The 21,656-nt window shown below is 34.8% G+C and overlaps 1 protein-coding gene across 1 annotated transcript in view; it reads right to left on the reverse strand.

Annotated features, from left to right (window-relative positions):
- The window catches only part of SMC6 (Structural maintenance of chromosomes 6), a 594,918-nt gene that overhangs the window by 499,372 nt on the left and 73,890 nt on the right, over positions 1-21,656 (reverse strand). Inside the window, exon 5 of the mRNA XM_090398426.1 lies at positions 18,526-18,587. Within this exon, the coding sequence (XP_090254552.1) occupies positions 18,526-18,587 (62 nt within the window). The remainder of the gene's footprint in view (positions 1-18,525; positions 18,588-21,656) is intronic.

A 21,656-nucleotide genomic window follows, 5' to 3' on the forward strand; every position in this document is an offset into this window, starting at 1 on the left:
AGAGATTAAACATGGTACTTTTTTTTAAGTGACTTACTTCAAGCTAGCACAATAAAATTTTCAAATTATCTGTCAATGAAACTAGAAAATTAAAGCAGTTAAAAAAATTTTTTTTCATCAACCAAACTAGAATCTACGACTAGTTGAAAGGATTCATTTTCTACCCTGCTGTTTAGATCTCTAACATGGACCACTTTTTCCATTTTCTTTATGTCACCTACCTGTTCTAATGACTCGAATTCTACTTCTTCCTTAGAACTTCTGTGGGACCATAGGCACAAACAAGTTTCATTCTCCATTTCGAAGAATGCCGGAATCACTCTACTTGAAACTGCCTTCCAATAAAGAGGCTTATCTTCATGTTTGGTATTGAATGCTATCGCTACTCCTTCCTTTCCAAGACCTTAGCTGGTCTTGGGTTGGACAGCAGAGTTTTTCTCTCCAGTTTATCTGGGGTTTTTCTTCCTGCAAGCAGGCAAATGGGCCCCATGAACACATGCAGCTACAGCCATAGAATATACCGGGAGGCATAGAGGTAGTCCTCAGGGCCGGTACAAATTAGAAGGGCTTAAGATAGCTCTGTAATAGACGAGTAGGCCCTAGCACGTAGAAGGGAGAAGAAGAAGAATTCACATAACAAGAATAACAATTATAGCTACTGGCTAAAAAAATTGTACAGGTAAGTTCAGTAGTATGAGCACCTTGAGAGGTAAGAGTAGCGTTAACCATACTGCTCTATGAGTTAGTGTTTTTAGAATACCACATTGTTGGGTCAGATGATAGTGCATGCAAATATCTTCCAAGTATGTTTATTCAGTAGTATGAGCACCTTGAGAGGTAAGAGTAGCGTTAACCACACTGCTCTATGAGTTAGTGTTTTTAGAATACCACATTGTTGGATCAGATGATAGTGCATGCAAATATCTTCCAAGTATGTTTAGGTTTTCTGTAAATAGAAAAAGATTATTATTATTACAATGGGTGTCTCCATGGAGTTAGAAGACTCATTGTGGAGACCCTATATTGACACACTAGCCATTATTCACACAAAACCTAACATACCTATTCTTAAACTCATTCACAGACAGCAATCACAACTATCTCTGGCAATGCATTCTACCCATTCACCATCCTTTAAGCAAAAATTCTAGTCCTTGTTAACCAAACTCTTGGACAACTTCCAGTTGGAATTAATGCAACACTAAAAAGGAGTGTGATTAGTGTATCTAAGAAGACAGTCATTAGAATCCTGTTCCACTTCACAGTGGAATAAGAACCTAAAGTGTTAGCTATTTACTAAAAATGTATCCAATGTGGCCAAATAACAAACATATCATTAACATAGAATAGCCTAACTAGTTTGTGAGTGACTTACTGAATTCATTACTTGATTCTATAAGTATTGCATGTAGAAATTGGCTAAATGGGGGAAGGGACACGGCTGTTCAATCTATTTGTTTGTAGATATTCTCTTTAAATGTGAAATAACCAGCATGCACTGTCAATTTTGATTAATTAAAATATATCTGGAGGAAAATGTGGCTTTAACAAATGAAGGGTCTCAATTAATGATGTATTGGTGAATAGTGAAGTAATATCAAAACTAATCATTATGTTTGAACCTATTATATCCACTTTGGTGGATTTAATATCCACCAAAGTGGATATTAAATCCACTTTGCCTATGTTTGTAGAAACTATGAAAGTTTTCATAAGTTGAATTGAAAGCTTACGAGAATAGAATCCTCAGCATCTCCAAGTTGCCTTAGTTTGGACTACTTAAAAGACATGAGGGCTGCCCAAGCATCCATATATTCACCTATTATTAGTCCATTTGATAAAGGACTCACTAGCCTGACAACTGTTTCGTACTGGTTGGTTCTCTTCAGAGACCAGGCAGAAACCTTAAGAGAGCAAAAACTCTCATTCAGTACTAAGGAAATCAAATGTCAGAGAAATGTATCTTTCATAAGGGAACTCTTGATCGATGCATAAAATTAATTACTAAAAAAAATTCATTTAAGCTATATAAAATTACACAGGCAAAGTGGATATTAGATCCAACATTATTTCAAAACCAAATTTTTGTAGAAACTATGAAATTAAGAATCAAAAATCTCGTTTTTACTTTCTGACACATCCACTTACTGTCAATTAGACTCGGACACTACTTGGACGAACCATATAGAAGCCAACAACCTTCTGCGTAATATGGACACGTGGCCAACAGATCTTAAGAAGAACTGAAGTCCATGCATCCGTTAACTCCACATTTACATGGATCGTCAAAAGTACACAAAACCGATATACCCAGTGGTGAGCTATGGAAATTTTAACAAAGGGCTCACATAGTTGAGCAAAAAAAAAAAAAACTTATTAATACAGCATGTGTACAAATGCCAATCAAAAAGTATGAGGGGACAACAACCTGTAAAGGCTATCATCTTTAAACAAATATTTCATGATCTAAACATGATATATTTGCACACAATCATCTGTGTTAATTTATCTTACATAAGAAAAACAATTTTTTAACTATCGAAATATAATAAGAATAAAATCTTTTATAATCGCGCATATGCAATAGTCCGCATTTTTTACACACAAAATAAATTTGTTTTGTTTGTGATAGAAGTTTTTATGACAAACAATCTATAAATAATAAATAAATATTATCTAAACACAATAATACTGAAATATGTTATATTTCTCTTTTGTTTTTATACTTCGCGTGATAATCAAGCGGCATTATTTTATAGTCCTATATATTTATATGTGATTACCAAAGTGAATTCTTGTTTGTAAATTGCTAGTAACAGTAACTATAATATTTTATTTAATAAAATCACTTTGTTAGGTTACCATATGAGTTTGGTTCTTAATATATTTCAAAAAATAATGTGTTTTTTTGAAAAAATAAAAAAGTAAACAATAAGAACAAGGGAATCACAAATTTGAGAAAAATTTAACAAATGGCTCGGGCAAGCCCCTTATAGCTCACCACTGGATATACCTCTTCGTCTGATTGTAGATAAGATAAACTCCCCAACTTATTTATTATCCAAACATCTCACATGTCTTCTAAAAGCACACATCAGAAATACAGACACATACATCAAAAATACACAACACTTTATTGAAAAGCTAAGAAATATCTCCATATTAATAACAGACATTCTAGCTAGTTTAGATGTTGCGTCTTTATTTACAAATGTCCCGGTGAATGAAGTTAAGACTCTCATAGACAATCTGTTTCCCTCAAGACATCGCCCAACTTTATAGACATTGCCTCAATTCGAATTTCTTCAAGTGGAATGTAAAGATCTACAAACAGCTTTCCGGTCTTGCAATGGGAAGTCCTCTATCTCTTCCATGTGCGGACTTATTCATGGAAAAGTTCAAAAATGACATCTTATTACATATGGATCCAAAACCGTCAATGTGGTGGAGATATGTTGATGACATATTTATAAATGGAAACATCATGAGGCAGAACTATGTGATTTCCTAACTTCCATAAATTCGTTTCACCAAAAAATCAAGTTCACCTTGGAACTTGAAAATTAAGGGAAATTACTTTTTTTGGATATATTAATTACAAAACAAATGGATGACAACTTTGGTCTTAACGTATACCACAAGCCGACCCACACAGGCACCTGCATTTTGCCTCATCACACACCATATTTCGTAAAAATTAAGCATTATACATATGGTAAAAAAAAAAAAACAGGCAACCTCTATCATAAGAGACGACAGAGTATTAACGGATGAATTAGATTTTATTCTCCAAACATTAACAAACAATGGTTATCTGAAAAAAATAACAAAAAGAATGCTTTTCTCCAACCCCCTCTCAACAGCAAATCCAAGAAACTCATCACAGGACTTCTATTTCCATTCCTTTTGCTGGCACACTTTCACAAAAAATTGCCAACCTGCTAGGGCTTCACAACATTCAAATTGCCTTCAAACCAATAAAGACAGCACGAAATATGTTACGTTCACCTAAAGACAAGAATACTTTCAATAAACACCCTGGAGTTTACAACATTCCTTGTTCTTGCAGCCTGAATTACATTGGAAGAAAACCTAGAAGTCTAGAAATAAGACAAAGGGACCACATCAGAGACATAAGCTGACCAAGTGCTAACATTCATGCTCCACACGTCTGTGTAATGGTTCCTATGAATTTGATATTTTTCATCTTTCAGTTATGTATTAATTCGTAACTTAAGCTCATTTTTGTTTTTAAGCTGTTATGTGTAGATTTATGCCCAGAAGAAGCCACCAGTTAATGTGGCAAAATTAGTAAGCTAATAGTTTGTATCAAAATCTCCGACCTATTAAACCCACTTTTTACGTTATCTTATATATTCCATGATTTTTTAACTATATGATGTAAAATACAAATCCACTCTTGCAACAGCAACAACTTCATAAATTTTCCTTTCTACAATTATTCTTGGCTTTTTCTTGTGTTAGTTTGTATAAATCTTTCCTGGAAAATTCACACTCAGCAGGAAAATTTTTCTATAAGTCTCACAATTAATTTCATTTCCTGTTTTTTATAAATTAATACAATCAGAGTGCTACTCCAATTATCTGTAATTTGATGCATGTGTCAGAATTCTGAATTATGCAATACAGTCATTGCAAAACTTTCCTAGTGATCATCGCATCAAATTTCTGATATGTATCCTCTCATAGGACGTAGAGAATATTATAATAGTGCAACACGAAAAGTATGCATTATTACTAACTTCCTATCAATAATTTTCCTTCAAATTAGTCTGTTATATGTCAGAACTACAAAATGGGCTGCGGTTATTGGGGTAGCAATTTGGAGTTCAGTCAAAATCAGGAGATCACATGTGGATGCTTGTATGTGATGGAGATTATTTAAGTTGGCATTTATACCATGAATGGTGGTGAAGTAGATGTGGAAAAATCTTATTTTTTAAGGTCTTTTGAGTTTTTTGTAAATTTTTTGTGGATTTCGTTTTTATTATTTTCACCACAATGACACTACATCTAAGAGCCTATCTTTTCCTTCACCTCAACACTAACATGACAGTAAACTCGCTCATACAGAGACCATCCAGTCTCCATGGTATATTGTGGAGTTGAATGTGTGTATTCTCCCTCTCTCTCCATGCATGATCTGGCAGTGCAGAAAGCAACAGGATTAAGCATCAGCTAATCAGGAGCTCTCCTAAATGTATTATTATGCATCATTATTAGTCCCTGTAAAAAATCTGACAGCTAGTCTACAGAACTGCTTTACTGCAAGATGTGTATTGCTTGAAGGATGTTGCTTATGCTGCATATCAGAAGACCGGGGGGGGGGGACAGATGTTGGAACCCCTACATCTGTAGATCAGCTACTACAGGCCCGAATAAGCAGGATGGTGATACTTCACTAGGCAATGGAAATCATTACAACCTAAAAGATCTAGTTGGAATTTCCTCCAACCAAGAAGAGATTCATCTACAGTGGTAATGCTCTGTAATGAATGCTAACATCAAGTGCCTTTCAAATATATTCATTTTGCATATGATCATGCCATTGATGCCACCTGTTAACTCTCTCAATTTTTATCAGAACTCTCATTACTGAGTTTCTTAGTCTTTGATCAAATTTCTTATTTCTAATCCAACCCTTAAATCCATAAGTTAAAATTGACATGAACAATATTTTTTACTGCTGGCTTAGTATTTTAGCTAATTTCTTCCTTAATTCTCATAAATATATTGAACTAGTAACCAACCATAACAAATGCTTATATCCATATCTAATTTACTGTCTTCACTAAAAATAAATAAATAAATAAATAAATTGTGCATAAATAGCTGAAATACTTCACTTTACTTGTTCTGTAAGTTCTCCATCCAGAATGCAGCTGATGTTCTCCATGGTCTTGCCTATTTTCACAGTTACTGTTTCATTGATGATTTACATATCAGATTTGTTATTCAATTTATAGAATTCTGAAAACTTCTATTAAATTTAATTAGGAATGAATAATATAACATCATCTGCATAAAGAACTGAACTGAATATCAGGTTTACTGCCACTTCCTTCATAATCTACACAGACGATGATAAGAATGGAATTAGTGTTATGCAGAACAAGTGTTATGAGTACTGTGAGAGCTCTATTCCAATTTTTCAGAATTCCATCTTCTGATCATGCTTTCTAAATTATGTAATGCAGCTATACGCTAATGAAACAGTTTTATATCTTCATATTTCTGATCAAAAACTATCTACTCCAGCTGTATTTCCACATTTCAAGTTTCCAACTTATTTATTTATTTTATTATTATTATTTCTAACACATGAAGTAATAATATATATTAAAAAATATACTTGTTCAGTGCAATTTTTTGGAACATTTGTCTTGAGATATTTGTTTGCTGTAGCCTACTGATAGGCAGTAGACCTTAAAAGCCTTTAGCTTGCCCATTTTGGAGTTCTCGCAGTGAGTTAAAAAACTTACCTGTTTCGGTATGATTCTGGGACATGCGTTTTATAGGTTGCTCTTAAGTCTACCACTTGGCAAATTAATGGGTTAGAGTGGATGGATTGAGGCATTTGCAAAGACTTTTGTAGCCCTTTCACACAGGAAAGTTCAGATTTCAGAAATACTGGCTTCATGGTGAAGCTGTACGTTTCTTATAAAGCATGGTTTATTAAACACTATTCATAAACATTTGTTTTGGATTACCTGTGATTTGTCGACATTCGAATCTGGTGTGTAGCTGAAGACGAGTGGAAGGATGTTGATCAGAACTGGCTTGATCAACATCTTTTACAGAAGTAGTTATAGTATGGTGGCCCATAAGTCACAAAAGGGTCTAAAATGTGAATAACTCTCTTTGGTATTCTAAGGAACATTTGGGAAATTAATCATGAAAAAGTTCATGACTCAACAACAACAAACCAAAATGATGCAAAATCTTGAAAATATCATTTTAATATCAGAAATTTCACAAATATCTGCAATTAATTGGCCATCACGTTTTCCAGATCTGACAGCTAACAATTTCTTCCTATGGAGTTATCTGAAGGAAAAGGTGTATGTGAACAAACCCAGACAATCCAACAGCTGAAGGAGAACATTCATGCAGAAATTAGGGTGCTGCAGCCAGAAGCATTATCAGTTGTCGTGGAACATGCCATAGAAAGGGCCTGTCTTTGTTTCTGAAAGCTGTAAATGGAGGCATTTACATGATGTGGTTTTTCATAACTAATAAAAAAAAATTTCCAGGTTCTGTATTTCATTATAACTAAATAATAATAATAATAATAATAATTAATAAACAAAAAAAGTTATTAAATGTTTAAACCCCTTCGTGACTTATGAGGCACCCTGTATATGCACAGAGAGGCTACATTATAATTCAAACAGTATGCCAAAGTGTTGATCAACCATTATTCTATTGGCCTGACCTCTAGTAGAGAAAAAACAAACCTACATCAACTATTTTTGCATGGCCAGAGAAGAGAACAAATTCATATTATCATTTAATACTTTTAATACAGTAATAGTGGTCTAATCAATAATTTAACATAAATGCTTGTTATTTTAAGGCTAAGATCCCAGGGTACTACAATCCTAATTATAATTTATAGCTATCTCTTAGGACAAAAGATTATATAGGTAGAATATGTGTCATCCATATTCTTGGGATTTTAAGAACATTAATACTGTTGGGATTAGGATGGTTGATTAGAATTTCACATGCCTCCTTAAATTTCTGCTCATATCGAGTTTTGGTGAGATGTAATGTAATGAACACTAGTCTTTCAAGTCAATTCCGAAGGCATAACCAGAAAGGCCAGAATTACCATAGTTATTAAATTTAATGTGTCATTTATGTTCCTTTTTTAGGTGCATTGAATATGGTATACTTGTGGGCCGAGGATTGATCCTCGGAGGAGTTGAATAAGTTCTTTAATTTTGCAAGAGGTTTACGAGGGTGGTCTGAAAAGTTCTCAGCCTCAACCATAGATGGCAACGCTATTGGCATGATTTTTTTTTCCCTAAGTTGGTACATCTGTCATAAGCATCCATGTGAAATTGCAAGTCATTCTATCAAGTAGTTTGTTTTATACAGCTGTATGAAGCAAAAGTGTTGTCTGTATCCCTTGAAATGGATAAAATTGAGTATTATGGGGTTATAAAATTCTTTGTAAAAGAAGGTTTAATGCCAAAAGAAATTCATTTAAAGTTCATAAAAGTTTATGGGCACTCTTCTCCTTCATTTTCAACAATTAAGAAATGGGCTGCTGAGTTTAAACGTGACCGTACCTGCCTTGAAGATAATCTACGTGAAGGACGTCCAAAAAGTGTAACTACACCAGAAATCATTGATCAAGTGTACGATATAGTACTGGACGACTGGTGAGTCAAGGTGCATGAAATTGCTGAGACTATAGGCATTTCAAAAGAACGTGTAGGATATATTTTGCATGAAGAACTCCAAATGAAAAAGCTTTGTGTAAGATGGGTGCCACGCTTGCTCACAGCAGATCAAAAACACATTCGCATGAAAATCTCTGAACAGTGCTTGGAGCATTTTAACAATAATAAAAAAACTGATTTTGTGTGTCGATTTATTACTATGGATAAGACTTGGATTCACTATTACACACCAGAATCCAAACAGCAGTCAAAACAGTGGACAGAAGCCGGTGTTCAGTGCCAAAGAAGACAAAGTCAGTTCCATCAGCAGGAAAGGTAATGGCATCGGTGTTTTGGGATGCTAAAGGCTTTTGTTTATTAATTATCTTGAAAAGGGTAAAACAATAACCGAAGAATATTACTGTGACCTTTTAACCAGACTAGACAAAAAAATTCCTGAGAAAAGACCTGGCTTGCAGAAGAAAAAAATCATCTTTCATCGGGACAATGCACCTGCCCACAAAGGTGTTTTGGCAATGGGAAAATTAAGGGATCTGCACTATGAATTGTTGGAACATCCACCCTATTCCCCAGATTTGGCTGCCTCTGACTTCAATCTCTTCCCAAAACTAAAACTCTTCCTCGCTAGTCAGCATTTTTCATAATATCAAGAGGTGATTGCAGCTGTAGAGGGGTATTTTACAGATCTTACTGAGAACATAATCTCCATAAAGACTAATACATTTATTTCAGCAATGCTCCGGTGCCATTATCCCATCCCTGTAGTGGTTCTCACAGTTATTTTCTGCTTTTCGCTCAACGTGAAAAGCAGAAAATAACTGAAACTCCCATAAGAATTAAAGAAGTACCATGGTACTCAACATCATTGTTGTTAATGAAATGGAGACTAAAAAGATGAAATTTCCTCTAAATAATACTGTTAAATTCAGGCAGTTCTGATAGTGTTCAATTCTATATATAGTGATAAACTTCTTGGATGACATGCAGTTTCAAGTAGAGTGATGCGGGCAAATTCTAAAATGGGATATTGAATAATGGGATTTATTTGTTTCTAGAAGGTTCCTAGTCTGCTAAAGAGCAAGTGGAGTAATTTTTTGAATCGCTACAGAAGGCAGCTGACAAAGAACAAGGAAGAGTTGGTTCTTGTTGGAGATCTTAACAGCAGAGTAGGAAACGAATACCAGACATATAGAAATGATTTGAGAAAAAATTGAAAAGCAAAGCTATAATAATGGTAAAGTAAGTGCCTACTGAATTTCAGGACATGAACTAATCATTACACACACACACACACACACACACACACACACACACCACATTTCAACAAAAAGAAAGATTCGCAAAATTTACATGGTGAGAAGACACATGAAATAAGAAAAATATCATTAACTGTGTTATTGGCAATAGTGATATTTCTTATACTGATTATTCAAGTATACAGGGATTTGAAATAGAAAGTGATCACTATTTGGTTTTAAATGCGATAAAATAAACATATTCAAAAGAAGAATATGTAAAAGATTTTAAAGGAACTAAAAAGTTGAGCAGCGTTCAAGAGGTGAACTGTAGACCCAAACATACCTGTATTATTCAAGGAAAATTCATAGTTTGAATGCAAGAATCAGATCTTGGACACTCAATAGCATAATCTGGATAAAACATTGACTGATTCATCCAAGGATTCTGAATCCTGATATATTTAAGGATACGAAGCAGTTTTGAAGAACAGAAAGATATTGATTTAATGATGTGCTCAATGATTTAAAGAAATAGTCCTGGAAAAGAAGAAATAACATGGAAAGTTCATGATGAGTAATTCAGTAGATGCCCTGAGAGAGAGAGAGAGAATATAAAGAAATATGTCAGAAATTTAAGCTATTTATAAAAGTAGCTGTAGCTAAAAGTCATGGGAAAACTTTCTTAAGAAAACAGAAATAAATATCAAGAAGGTACCAGAATGTATCTGGAGCATATTGAAAAAGCTTAGAAGTTTCTTAATGCAGCCTCACACCACCACCCCTCACAAAAAATCGGTATAATAAAAACCTTGAGAGACAAAGCATATAAGATATCCAGCATGGAAAAAAAGCGAAATGAAGAATTACACTACTTAACACAGACCCTCACACTTAATGGATTTGAGCCAAAAACAATCAGGAAAATCCTCAACACAGCTCCTGCAACCAACAAAGAAAAACAAGATTTCAAGAAAACAATCTCACTACCATACATCAAAAATCAGACAGATTAGCGAAATTGCTCCACAAGTACAACTTAAAAGTAGCTTTTCTCTCTTTAGAAAAAATATCAAGATTTCTACATCCACCGAAACCTTTACACCATCCCGTAAAAAAAAAAACAAGGGGTCTATCAAATCTATTATTCTTGTGGCATTTGTTATGTAGGCCAGACAGGGGGGGAGTCAGGAGAAATCTGTATGGCAGAACATAAAAAAGACGTAGAAAAAAGAAGAGAAAACAAATCAGGCCTAGCTTTCCACACAACTTTCACTGGCATAAAGTACTTTGGGAAAAAACGATCATGTCATATATTGATAACAACTGTTTCACAAGAAAATTCAAGGAAGTGGCAAAAATGCTTAGAATTCCTATACAGTGCAACAAAAACCAAGGTTTGATATTACACCAAGTGTGGTCAGCATTCATAAAATATCTAACCTCCTCAGATCTCAGACATAACACAGGTGAAGCACAGAATGTGACAACAAATAACAATGTTCCAACAAACATTCAGTAACGAGTGTTTCAAATTTTTTCAATGTTACAGTTGGAAACGTGGACTATGAATTTAATCTTTGTTAGCTGTGTTTAACTTTTTTTTATACACCAATTCCCCTGATGATGTAAGGCATACAATTTACAAAACTTGTTGGGTTTTCACATATCCTGTTCATATTTAATAAACATGTGGTGTCAATACTGGAATCTCTCTCTCGAACTACTGACCCACAGAAACCTTCGCATACAAGTATATAACTACTTGGTATCTTTAATTTATAATATAAACAAGTGAAAAGCTTTCAACAAAATTCCAAGAGATTATTACTTTTATGAAGAACCTTAATTTTCTTCCAAAGAACTAGGTGTCTGGTGGTGATAACATGCTCTGCAAGTCCTGATTGCTCTGGCTCATGGAACTTAATGTAGTCTAAATGTTCATCATGACACACACAACTGCAGATCTACCTGTTTGACCAAAATACAATAATCCACACTGGCAAGGAATTTGATACCAGGGTGGTCTAAAGACAGGCATTGATCTTTAGCTGAGCCTAGAAAAGTAGATATCTTGTTAACAGGATGGAAAGAAAATTGTAGGCCAACAGATCTAAATAGTTTTGTTATACCTTCTGAGACACCTTTAACACAGAGAATGGTGACACGACAGACCACTTCTGTATCACTATTTTGATGAGAGGCAGGATGACAAGGATGGATGACATGGAAACTATAAGAATTAATTATCTTATCAACATATGTTAGTAAGGAAGGCGAACTTGATGTGATTATTTCTTGGGAGAGAGTAGCAATTCAGTGGAGCAAAGAGTGTGTGCAATGTAACTCAAGTCTTAATGGTATGAGATTTTGATAATTAATGATATGAAAGTCCAGTCAAGTATGTGTTTTCTTTCTGAATACTGAGAATTGAAGGCTACCATCTGGTTGATGAAGTAATAGGAGATCTGAAAAGGCAATTCAATTGTTCTCTTCTGACTCAAGAGTGAAATGGATATGATGGTGAAAGGTGTTGATCTTACTGACAAACTCTTGAAGGTCTTTACAGGACCACACCAAATTGCAAAAACATCATTAACATATCTGTACCATAAGTAGGAAGGATACTATTCAATATACATTGTTAAAATCTTTCCACAAAGTAGTTAGCTAGTGTGGGAGATAGAGGACTACTCGTTACTGTGCCCTCAATTTGTTGGTTAAGTTTATTTTGGCATATGAAGTAGCCAGAATGAATGACAAAGTCAAATAGGCTTACAATATCTGCCAGAAAATTTTATTTTCTGGCAGAATACAATTCAGTCAACTTAAATCCATATTGTCAGTCCATCCTCATTCATTCAGTATCCAAGCTGACATGATACCTACTAACAGGATGCATCAGAAGAAGGAAATATGCACTAAATCAGTTGTTAAGAAGTCTGATATGGAAATCAGCAACAAAAAGGTGAAAACCTATGAAAATATGCAGGAATACAGAAAAGCATTAAGTATGTCCTGAATCATGAACCAACAGAAAATTTAAATATTTGAGCAATTTAAGCAAGCACAATTTTTAATGAATATGGCAAATAAATAAAAGAATAAACAAAGCTGCATGTTGGAGAGTCAAATAAATAAATTTATATGGAATAAGGATTTCGGTTCCGAATGCCTACACGGTAAAAAGTGTAGGGCTACGGGTGAACATAAATTATGATAGAATAGGACAGAATGGAATAAGAGAGAAATTAGCCAAACACATACTAATTAGTAGTATATGCAGCAGTCTGTTCAAACAAACTTATTGATCTGGGAGTTGGGTTTAAAAATAATAGTTGATCAAATACTAGATGCCAAACATGAGAATTCTAAGAAAAATCAGGGTAGTGAATGGATGACAAATGGCAAAATCATATTTAAATGAAGATATTAGAAAAGAACATGCTAATGTTAGCCTTTCAGAACAAGTGATCATGGTAGCATTTTCACTTTTCACAATTAAAGGGGAAGGAAAAGATAGCAAAACAACAGTGCTAACTGGTTGGCAGGAAAAAAGCACAAAAACCACTATCTAGACAGACTAATCCAACTCATAAAACACATCAATATTAAATGTTGTTACACCCTGATACCTTAAGAATGTAGAATTCTCAGCTATCATGGTGTAACACGAAGAGAAATAAATTAAAAACCCTGCATAAAAGCTAATAGCTAATTTAAATGAATTATTTAAAAGAAAAGGAAATAACTAACAAAAAGAAAGAATATATTAATGTTGTAATATGATATAAAAGAGAAAATTTAACTAAATAAGACAGAAAAGGATTATTCATAAAAGATGGTATGTGAGAGGCTAGAGATTAAAATATTAAGTAAATTCATAGAGAAAATTTGAAAGGGGATTAAGTTAGAGGCTAGCACAAGAAAAACAACAGAAAATCGCTTAGGGCCGATTCCCGGATTGAGACATCGTTTGGCAGGAAAAAACGCCACCCTAATTGGTCGGTGAAGTAAAAACAAGTAGGGGGGGGTGGAGAAAAGAAGTTAAAGAGGGTGCCGTTAGGAGAGCAAGTATAAAAGGGTTGGAACCCCCCCCCCCACACACACACATGGCTTTTTTGGTTTTTCTTTTGGTTCTGTTCCTGAGGAGTTCTCTACAAGTTCCGTGACATAGGTTTCACGTGGTTTTGCTGAGTGGAGATTGGGGTTATATCTCCGTCGTCACAACATGGAAACAAAAGTGGGCGGGATTTCGATTTCGGATTTCCTATGTAAGAAGTGAAGAATGCCATAGAGTCAAAGAAAAGGAAACATATTCCTTATGTTTCAACTTCAGTGACAACCATGAGAAAGGGAAAGCTATAAAGATATCGATATCCACGTCGCGAGTCGCACAGCCATCATATAGATGATTCAAAGTGTGTTCTGAATTATGAAAGTTTAAGACCGTGTAAGCATAGTTCAACTCCAAAAGGAACGTAGGAGTAGCAGATTATCGGAGAGGTTATACCAAGCTAGTTCAATCAGAAAAAGGTAAAGGCCCATATGAAAACCTCAAGAAAGAAAAGTACTGTAAAATATATCTAATGTTAACTAAAATTTGTCTGTAATAGGTATCATTATTCTAATACAGAACTGTTGAAGTGACCAAGGAAAATTTATACTAGGACTTTAGTATCTGACAGAATATATTAAAAGTAAGCTGGCTAGTGTTAATGTTATATGAATAATTAAGTGTCCTGAGAATTTTGCATGTCTATTGTAATGTATAGGAAAGTTAAAATGTCATAGTTGTGTGTTAGTGCAGTAAAAGGCTTAGTTAATCTACTTAAGTTTGGATAGTTAAATAGTGTGAATTTAATCTTATATGTCCGTGTCAAATGAATTTATGTGTTGAATGTGTATGGCGGCATGATCGTAATACCCATTATTGGATCATAGCCTAATTACTTGTAATAAGTTAATGTTAGTTTGTAAGTATTTAGTTTAGCATTGAATTGAGTAATAACAAAATTTGAATTGTACCATGTTAAAGTTTTTAATAAACTTTTGTCCAATGATAAAACAGTTGTCTGAAATTGCTGTCCAATGCACCACTTGAAAAATACGAACCTAATCACGTGGGAAATTAATGTGTTAAGAAACGAGATAAAGTGTCACAACTGCAACATTGTTTCACTTTCAGACATATTTGAGTTCTTTCTCCTTGTTTTGTATATAATATCTCAAACTAAATATCCCAAAAGGCGCAGTATAAATACAAATATTAGGGGTACTAAGGGGAGAAATAACTTAGTATTAGTAAAATTTTTGGTGATATCTCGATCATAGATAATAGAAGAACATAGATAAGAGGAAATTACTAGATAGAATAAAAATCGTAAAATGGGACACAACAATGTGACCGTAGAGGACAATAATAAGTACAAAAATTACTCAAACATAAAACCATAAAAACGTTGACTGATGTATTACTATGGCATAATGCTGTTCACATATATAACTGTCAATCTGGATGCAATAGCTGTTACATCTTCCTTTTTTACGTATCAGGCCTAGTGGCCTGTTATGGAGCTGTCCTTAGCCGTTCCAAACCATACCTGCCCCCAAGGATAAGGTGGTTAGCCTTATGCCTCCTGGTGTGTCCTATGTCTGTAGATGCGTGTGTTCATGGGGCTGATTTGACTGTTCCGGGAGACGAAAAACCCAAGTTTCTGGGTAGAAAAAAACCCACCGTATGAGGCCAGTTAACTCACCTTTCAGAGACTAGATAAAGGTTCCACTCATCACTGACGGGAACTCAGATCTTTCTGACCAAAGAGCTTCATCTATACCGACTGAGCTACGGAGGCTCCTAGCTGTTACATCATATCCACTATTCATTCCTTAAAATTATGTTTAATTGACCACAAAAAACAAATACAAACAGAACACTAACAATATCAACAGAAATCCCACTCTGAAATGTCATTACAAGTAAAGCAATTAAAATACACTTCTCAGATTTAGATGGTCATTATTATAATCACCAAGAAAACAAAACAAAATTACATGACTCTGAATCTTTAGCAATAAGAACCAATTAATATAATAAACATGCAAAGACCCTATCTAATCATGGCAATTAAGCTCTCATATTACTGGCATATTACTTTCACTTCTTGAACCAACCAAACCACACTTAATATCTCATTATTTGTGAAGCATGCTTTAAGCTCATATAAAGTTATCTCTGTCTTAGACTAATGACAAATCCAACAAAAAACATCCAGCACATCATCATTTAGTTCTTCAATTTTTATTTTTTAACCTTTCAAAATTCATAGTTTTTTTTAATTCACTGTCTGTTATTTGTTTTATGTATTACCGTATTTGTCGGCATATAAGAAGCACTTTTTTTCTTTGAAAATAGATCTGAAAAACAGGGCGCATCTTATACGCCAATACTCAGTTTTTTATTATTTTCATTTCTGGAAATTTTCTCTGTTCTGAGTTACGCGATTTCTTTATTGCTTCCTTGCGGTGTGCGTGTGAAAACATTCCAGTTACATAGAGCAGTGTTTCTCAAACTTCAGACATCCATGTTCATATCATTGGTGCAGTATTAACAAAAGATCGTGCTACTAAATGACAAAGACAAGCCAACAATTGAGTTGAAATGCTAATTCTCTTCAAACGAATTCCTTATATGTTATCTGAAACACATTCACTATATATTTCTTCATTTTAACACGTTCACTCAAACAAAACCATATGCTGCACCGGCAACAAATGGTTTTGCTCGAGTCATACAGCATTTTCTCTCGGAGGGGGACATGCGATTCATTAGTTAGTGCTGTTTTTATCCCAGTTGTCTCTAATTGCACTGTTTGTTGAGAAACATATTGCACAGCTTGCAATGTCTCTGTACCTTATTCAGTGATACAATAGGAACATTTTACGATCTCGAACTTCACAGATACATTGAATTTTATTCTATGCGTTAATGATGCATAGCCGAAAATTGTCACGGACCCCCTGAAGACCTTTCACGAACCCCCAGGGGTACGTGTACCACACTTTGAGAAACACTGACGTAGAGTTCACTGGATGCGCATGTGCTGTCATCGACGATCACAGCTGTGTCCTGTTCGTTTAAACTTTCCAATTGTTGTCGCAGTTGTGAACGGTGATAAATTTCTGCAGTTAAATTTTCTCTAAATTTCTTGGCAAATTATGGCTGAAAAACGTCAGCATTGTTACAATATTGCATACAAGCTACATGTGATTGCATATGCTAAAGAATATGGAAACAGGGCTGCAGAGAGCCATTTCGGACCACCCGCAACTGAGAAAATGATAAGAACTTGGCAGAATCAGGAAGAGGATTTAAAAAAAGCAACTCACAGTAAATATAACCTAGGAAGTGGAACTGCAAAATGGCCAGAACTTGAGGCAGAACTGAATAATTGAATTTTAGACCACAGAAAAGCAGGACTTTCAGTGTCTAAAAATTATTATTCATCAAGCGAAAACGATAGCCACTAACAGAGGGATCACCAACTTTACTGGATCAACATCATGGTGTTCAAGATTCATGAAGAGAAACCAGCTATGTATGCGGACTAAAACAAAAATATCACCAAATATGCCAGCTGAATATGAAGAAAAAATGATTGAATTTCATTGATTTGTCATTAACACAAGGAAACGAGAAAATTTTGAACTTGTGCAAATAGGAAACATGGACGAGGTTCTGTTGACTTTTGATGTGCCCTCAAACAAAACTGTAGATTTCAAGGGAACTAAAAGTGTTACTATTAAAACTTCAGGGCACAAAAAATCTCACTACACGGTTGTTTTATCCTGCTGTGCTGATAGGACAAAATTGCCGCCACTATTGATTTTTAAAAGGAAGGCGCTACCCAAAAGAAAAACTACTTAAAGGAGTGTTTGTACATGTTCACACAAAAGGCTGGATGGATGGAGGAGGAATGAAGTTATGGAGAGATAAAATTTGGTCTAGGCTGTTGAAGAAGCCTGCCATGCTAATATGGGATCAGTTTCGTTCTCACAGAACAGACGATGTTACAAATAAACTCAAGGAATTGAAAACTCAGTTAGCTGTAATTCCAGGAAGTCTAGTCAGCTTCAACCTTCAGATGTCTGTATTACCATTTAAGGGATTTATGAAGAAGTGGAACAGTTGGATTCAGTCTTCAGATTTTGAGGTTACGCCATCAGGAAGATGGAAGAGACCTAGCATTTCGCACGTTTGTGATTGGGTCAAAGCTTCATGGGATGCTGTGAAAACTGAGACAGTGGTTAAATCATTTAAGAAGTGTGGAATTAGTAAGGCACTGGATGGTACAGAGGAGAATTTGTTGTATGAGGACAATTATTCTGATCGAGAAGAGGTTTCAAGTGTCTCTTCATTTAGCTCTGGAGATGAATTTCTGGGTTTTGACGATTAAAAGGTTGGAACTCTTTCCTAGTTAGATTAGGTATTTGTTGAAAGTAGACCTATTTATTACTTTATATTTGAAATACTGTAAATTCATTATAATATTTAGTGATAAAGTTTTTTTTCCTAAAAAATGTATACAAAAAAAGGGGTGCATCCTATACGCTGGTGCATCTTATATGCCGGCAAATAGGGTAATTGAAAAAATCAAATACTATGCTGAAACAGAATTTTTTTTTCTTTGCCTCTCCAGAAAGAACTTTTTTTTTTTTTTTTTTTTTTTTTTTTGGAGATAAAGGTGGATATAATAAGCAGTGAACCAGTTACACCAAAATGAATAATTAACAAAGTCAATTGTTATATACAAAATACATATTATATCTGCATGTATCTTTCTTGTAAAGATTCATACCTGGATATTGAACTGCTCTAAAAGACGGCTTAGATCCTCCTTTTTTGTGGAAATAGTATTTCCTGGAAATAAAATGCAAAAGGATTAAACATGAACCAGAAATTTTCTTTCAAGTGCATTTTGTAATAGCATAAGCACCTAATACATTCATTTATAATAAAGCTGCTCTTCTGTCAATGGATTTTAACGAAATTTATCATATGATAAATTTCCTTAAAATCCATTCAGAACCCATTTATCATATGATATGATACAGAACCCATTTATTATATGGGTTCTGTACAGCTTATTATTGTGCAAACAATAAGCTGTCCAATTCAATTTTGGTTTGAAATCTGTTAATTTTACTATATCTAATTAGCACAATTCATTTGTGCTTTTCAGTGATATAGTTCATTTGTCCTTCATTTATACACTTTTTCATTTATACACTCGTTAACATTTGCCAAAATTATTTGGTTCATGTCAGCATGGAGGAATTCTGTATCAGGTATGTCTCTCATCGCTCTTCCTAACTCGCATCAGCAAATAACTAAAATCACACTCAAAACCCTTCCCAATATCATTCATATACAAGTTAAACAACAATGGACCAAGTATAGAACCTTGTGGTAGATCACCGGTCACCTTCCTTCACAATATATCACTTTCTGACACTTGTCAGACAGCAATTCTCCAAGCCATGTCACAAGGCTATTTTGCTGACCCATTCCCTTTGAGTTTATATAACAACCTCCAACGTGGAATCATTTCAAATGCATCGACAGAATCTATTCTCATTACTTAACTCTGCATTTAAAAGGATTCCACTTTGAAGATTGTTGTACAAACTCAAAGGGAGGACTGGTAGGTCTTAGATAGCAGACTGATAAAGTGAGACTTACCTTTAATAAAACCATCTAGAATGGATCCTAAGTACTATCTACGACAGAATGGTTAACAACTGCACCTTTGGATGTGATTCTTAACCAGCTTTTCCAATACCTTGATGTCCATACATCAGAAATACTGACTGATCTAGAATTCACTGCATCAGTCTTATCTCCATCCTTGCATAATGGAATTATCTTGCTCTCCTTCCACCCATAAATCTTGCACGCCCCAGATTCACGTAAAGGGCAGGCACCGCCAACTCTCTGGTACATTCAGGAGTTGGCTTCAGCACTCATGTCAATATTCCATCCATTCCAACTGTTGTATTAAGTCAAGCTCTTGTAACACCTTTAATACTTCTAATTCATCTGTCTCTATGCTTTTATCCAGTTCCTTCCCAACATCCATATATATTTTTGGCATCTGCTAGAAATATATATCTTACTAAAGTGAACACTTAACAACTTTATTTCTTGTGCAATAACAATACAAAAACCCTCCTCCCAGTGACATTCACTATACTTATTCTTCCATGGTCATGCTTTCTTTTACTTACAAAAATGCAATAAAAATTCTCTTGGATTTCCTTTGCCTCTTTGGATCATTACTCTCCTAGCATGCTCTTTACAGTGCTGCTGAGCTTAGTCATCACTCTTCTCAAAATAATGGATCTATAATATTCTGTTTCTTATGCAGCTCTTGCTTTAAAGTGTTATTTATCAACTTAATTTCCATGCAATTGATTCTCCTAACTCTGGGAATGCAGTTAGATAAAGCTCCTTCAACTATCCTTTGCCTAATTCTCATGCAATGATGATTTCTGCAGTTTCTCATACTAAGGCAGTTGCCTAAAGTTGCCTTCTCAGTTAATATAATCATCTGCTTTATAGTTTCAGACATCATTCCTTTCTATGTTTCAGTAAGGAAATACCGTGAGTAGACATAATACTTAAAATTATCATAATGGAATTACATCATGTAAAATATTATTTATTAGTAGAATTTTTGACTGAGTATCACAGGCATCTTCAGTACATGTAAAAAGGCTAATTAAACAATAACTAACAATTCCAAAGGGTGCCATCTAAGTAGCTCATGTAAGATAACTAAAAAAGGTCATTAAGTTTCCTAAATGATTTAAAAAATAATAATAATAATAATAATAATAACATATAAATATATACAATTAAAAAGTTAGGAAAGATTAGCCGATTTAAAAAATACTATCTCCCACAAAGGGGATAGACGTAGATCATCAGATCTGTAAGTTGGGAGAGTGAAGTAAAGTTTCACATGTTTCTTTATAAAGCTGTTCCATGAGGAACCGACTTTTGTGAAGGACTCTTCTCTTGTTCCAATGAACCTGAACAGTATGGACTTGCAGAGCATGCCATCAAGAGTAGATCACAAAAGCCAGTTCCTCATGTGTAATAGTCCTAACCATTTAACTCCTTGTCTTGTTCCAATGAACAAGACAAGGAGTTAAATGGTTTTAATTTGTCAGTAATATCCACAGGCTAAGAAGTGACCATCTTAAGGAGCCTACGAAGTTTTCTAATTTGTGAGTTCGTGGGATTGTATTCAATGGTGAAGTAAGTAGCACGATCTAATAATAGAGCATTAAGCTTAACCTCTGTAGTCTGTTTGGTTGAGTACGATGGTGGCGTTCCCCTTATCCACTCTGGTGATTACTATTTCTTTGTTTTTCTTCAATTCCTGCAGAGCTTTATATTCACTATTGGATATGTTGGTCTTGCTTTGGTGAGAACACAAGCTACATCCAGTCTAATATTATTGGCGATGTGGTATGGAAGGTGGCGGATCCCGCGTTCGATCTGGATCATTATATCCTTGGCCGGTATTTTCCTGGGAGCAATGACAAAGTTGTGGCCACGTGATAGTGCAATGAGTGCTGCAGGCTTCAACGTAACTGAAGAAAGGTTGACTACAGTGTTGGTTGGAAGTTTGGGTTCGGAGGTCGAGTTCTTTTTTAATTTCTCAAATTTCTTGATATGTTGACCCCATATTTTTTTCAAATTCTTTATTTGCCGCAGTGCACGAGACCTCATATAAAATAGACTAAAGCTCGTGATTTAAGGTATTGGAAAGTTCTTCTTCAAATGCCTAAATAACTTTCTTTGGGTTGGTAGGAGAACTCCCTTGGCGGTCATTTGTTCCCGTAGCAGAGCATAGCTGGCGTGGTTATAAATTCGACCTGTTATACACCAGGTCTAGGGGAAGTGGTTGGTCTTTAGTGG

Source organism: Typopeltis vanoorti, chromosome 9 (genome assembly GCF_054136105.1).
Source record: "Typopeltis vanoorti isolate ZY-2024b chromosome 9, IOZ_Tvanoo_1.0, whole genome shotgun sequence".
Taxonomy (NCBI): domain Eukaryota; kingdom Metazoa; phylum Arthropoda; class Arachnida; order Uropygi; family Thelyphonidae; genus Typopeltis; species Typopeltis vanoorti.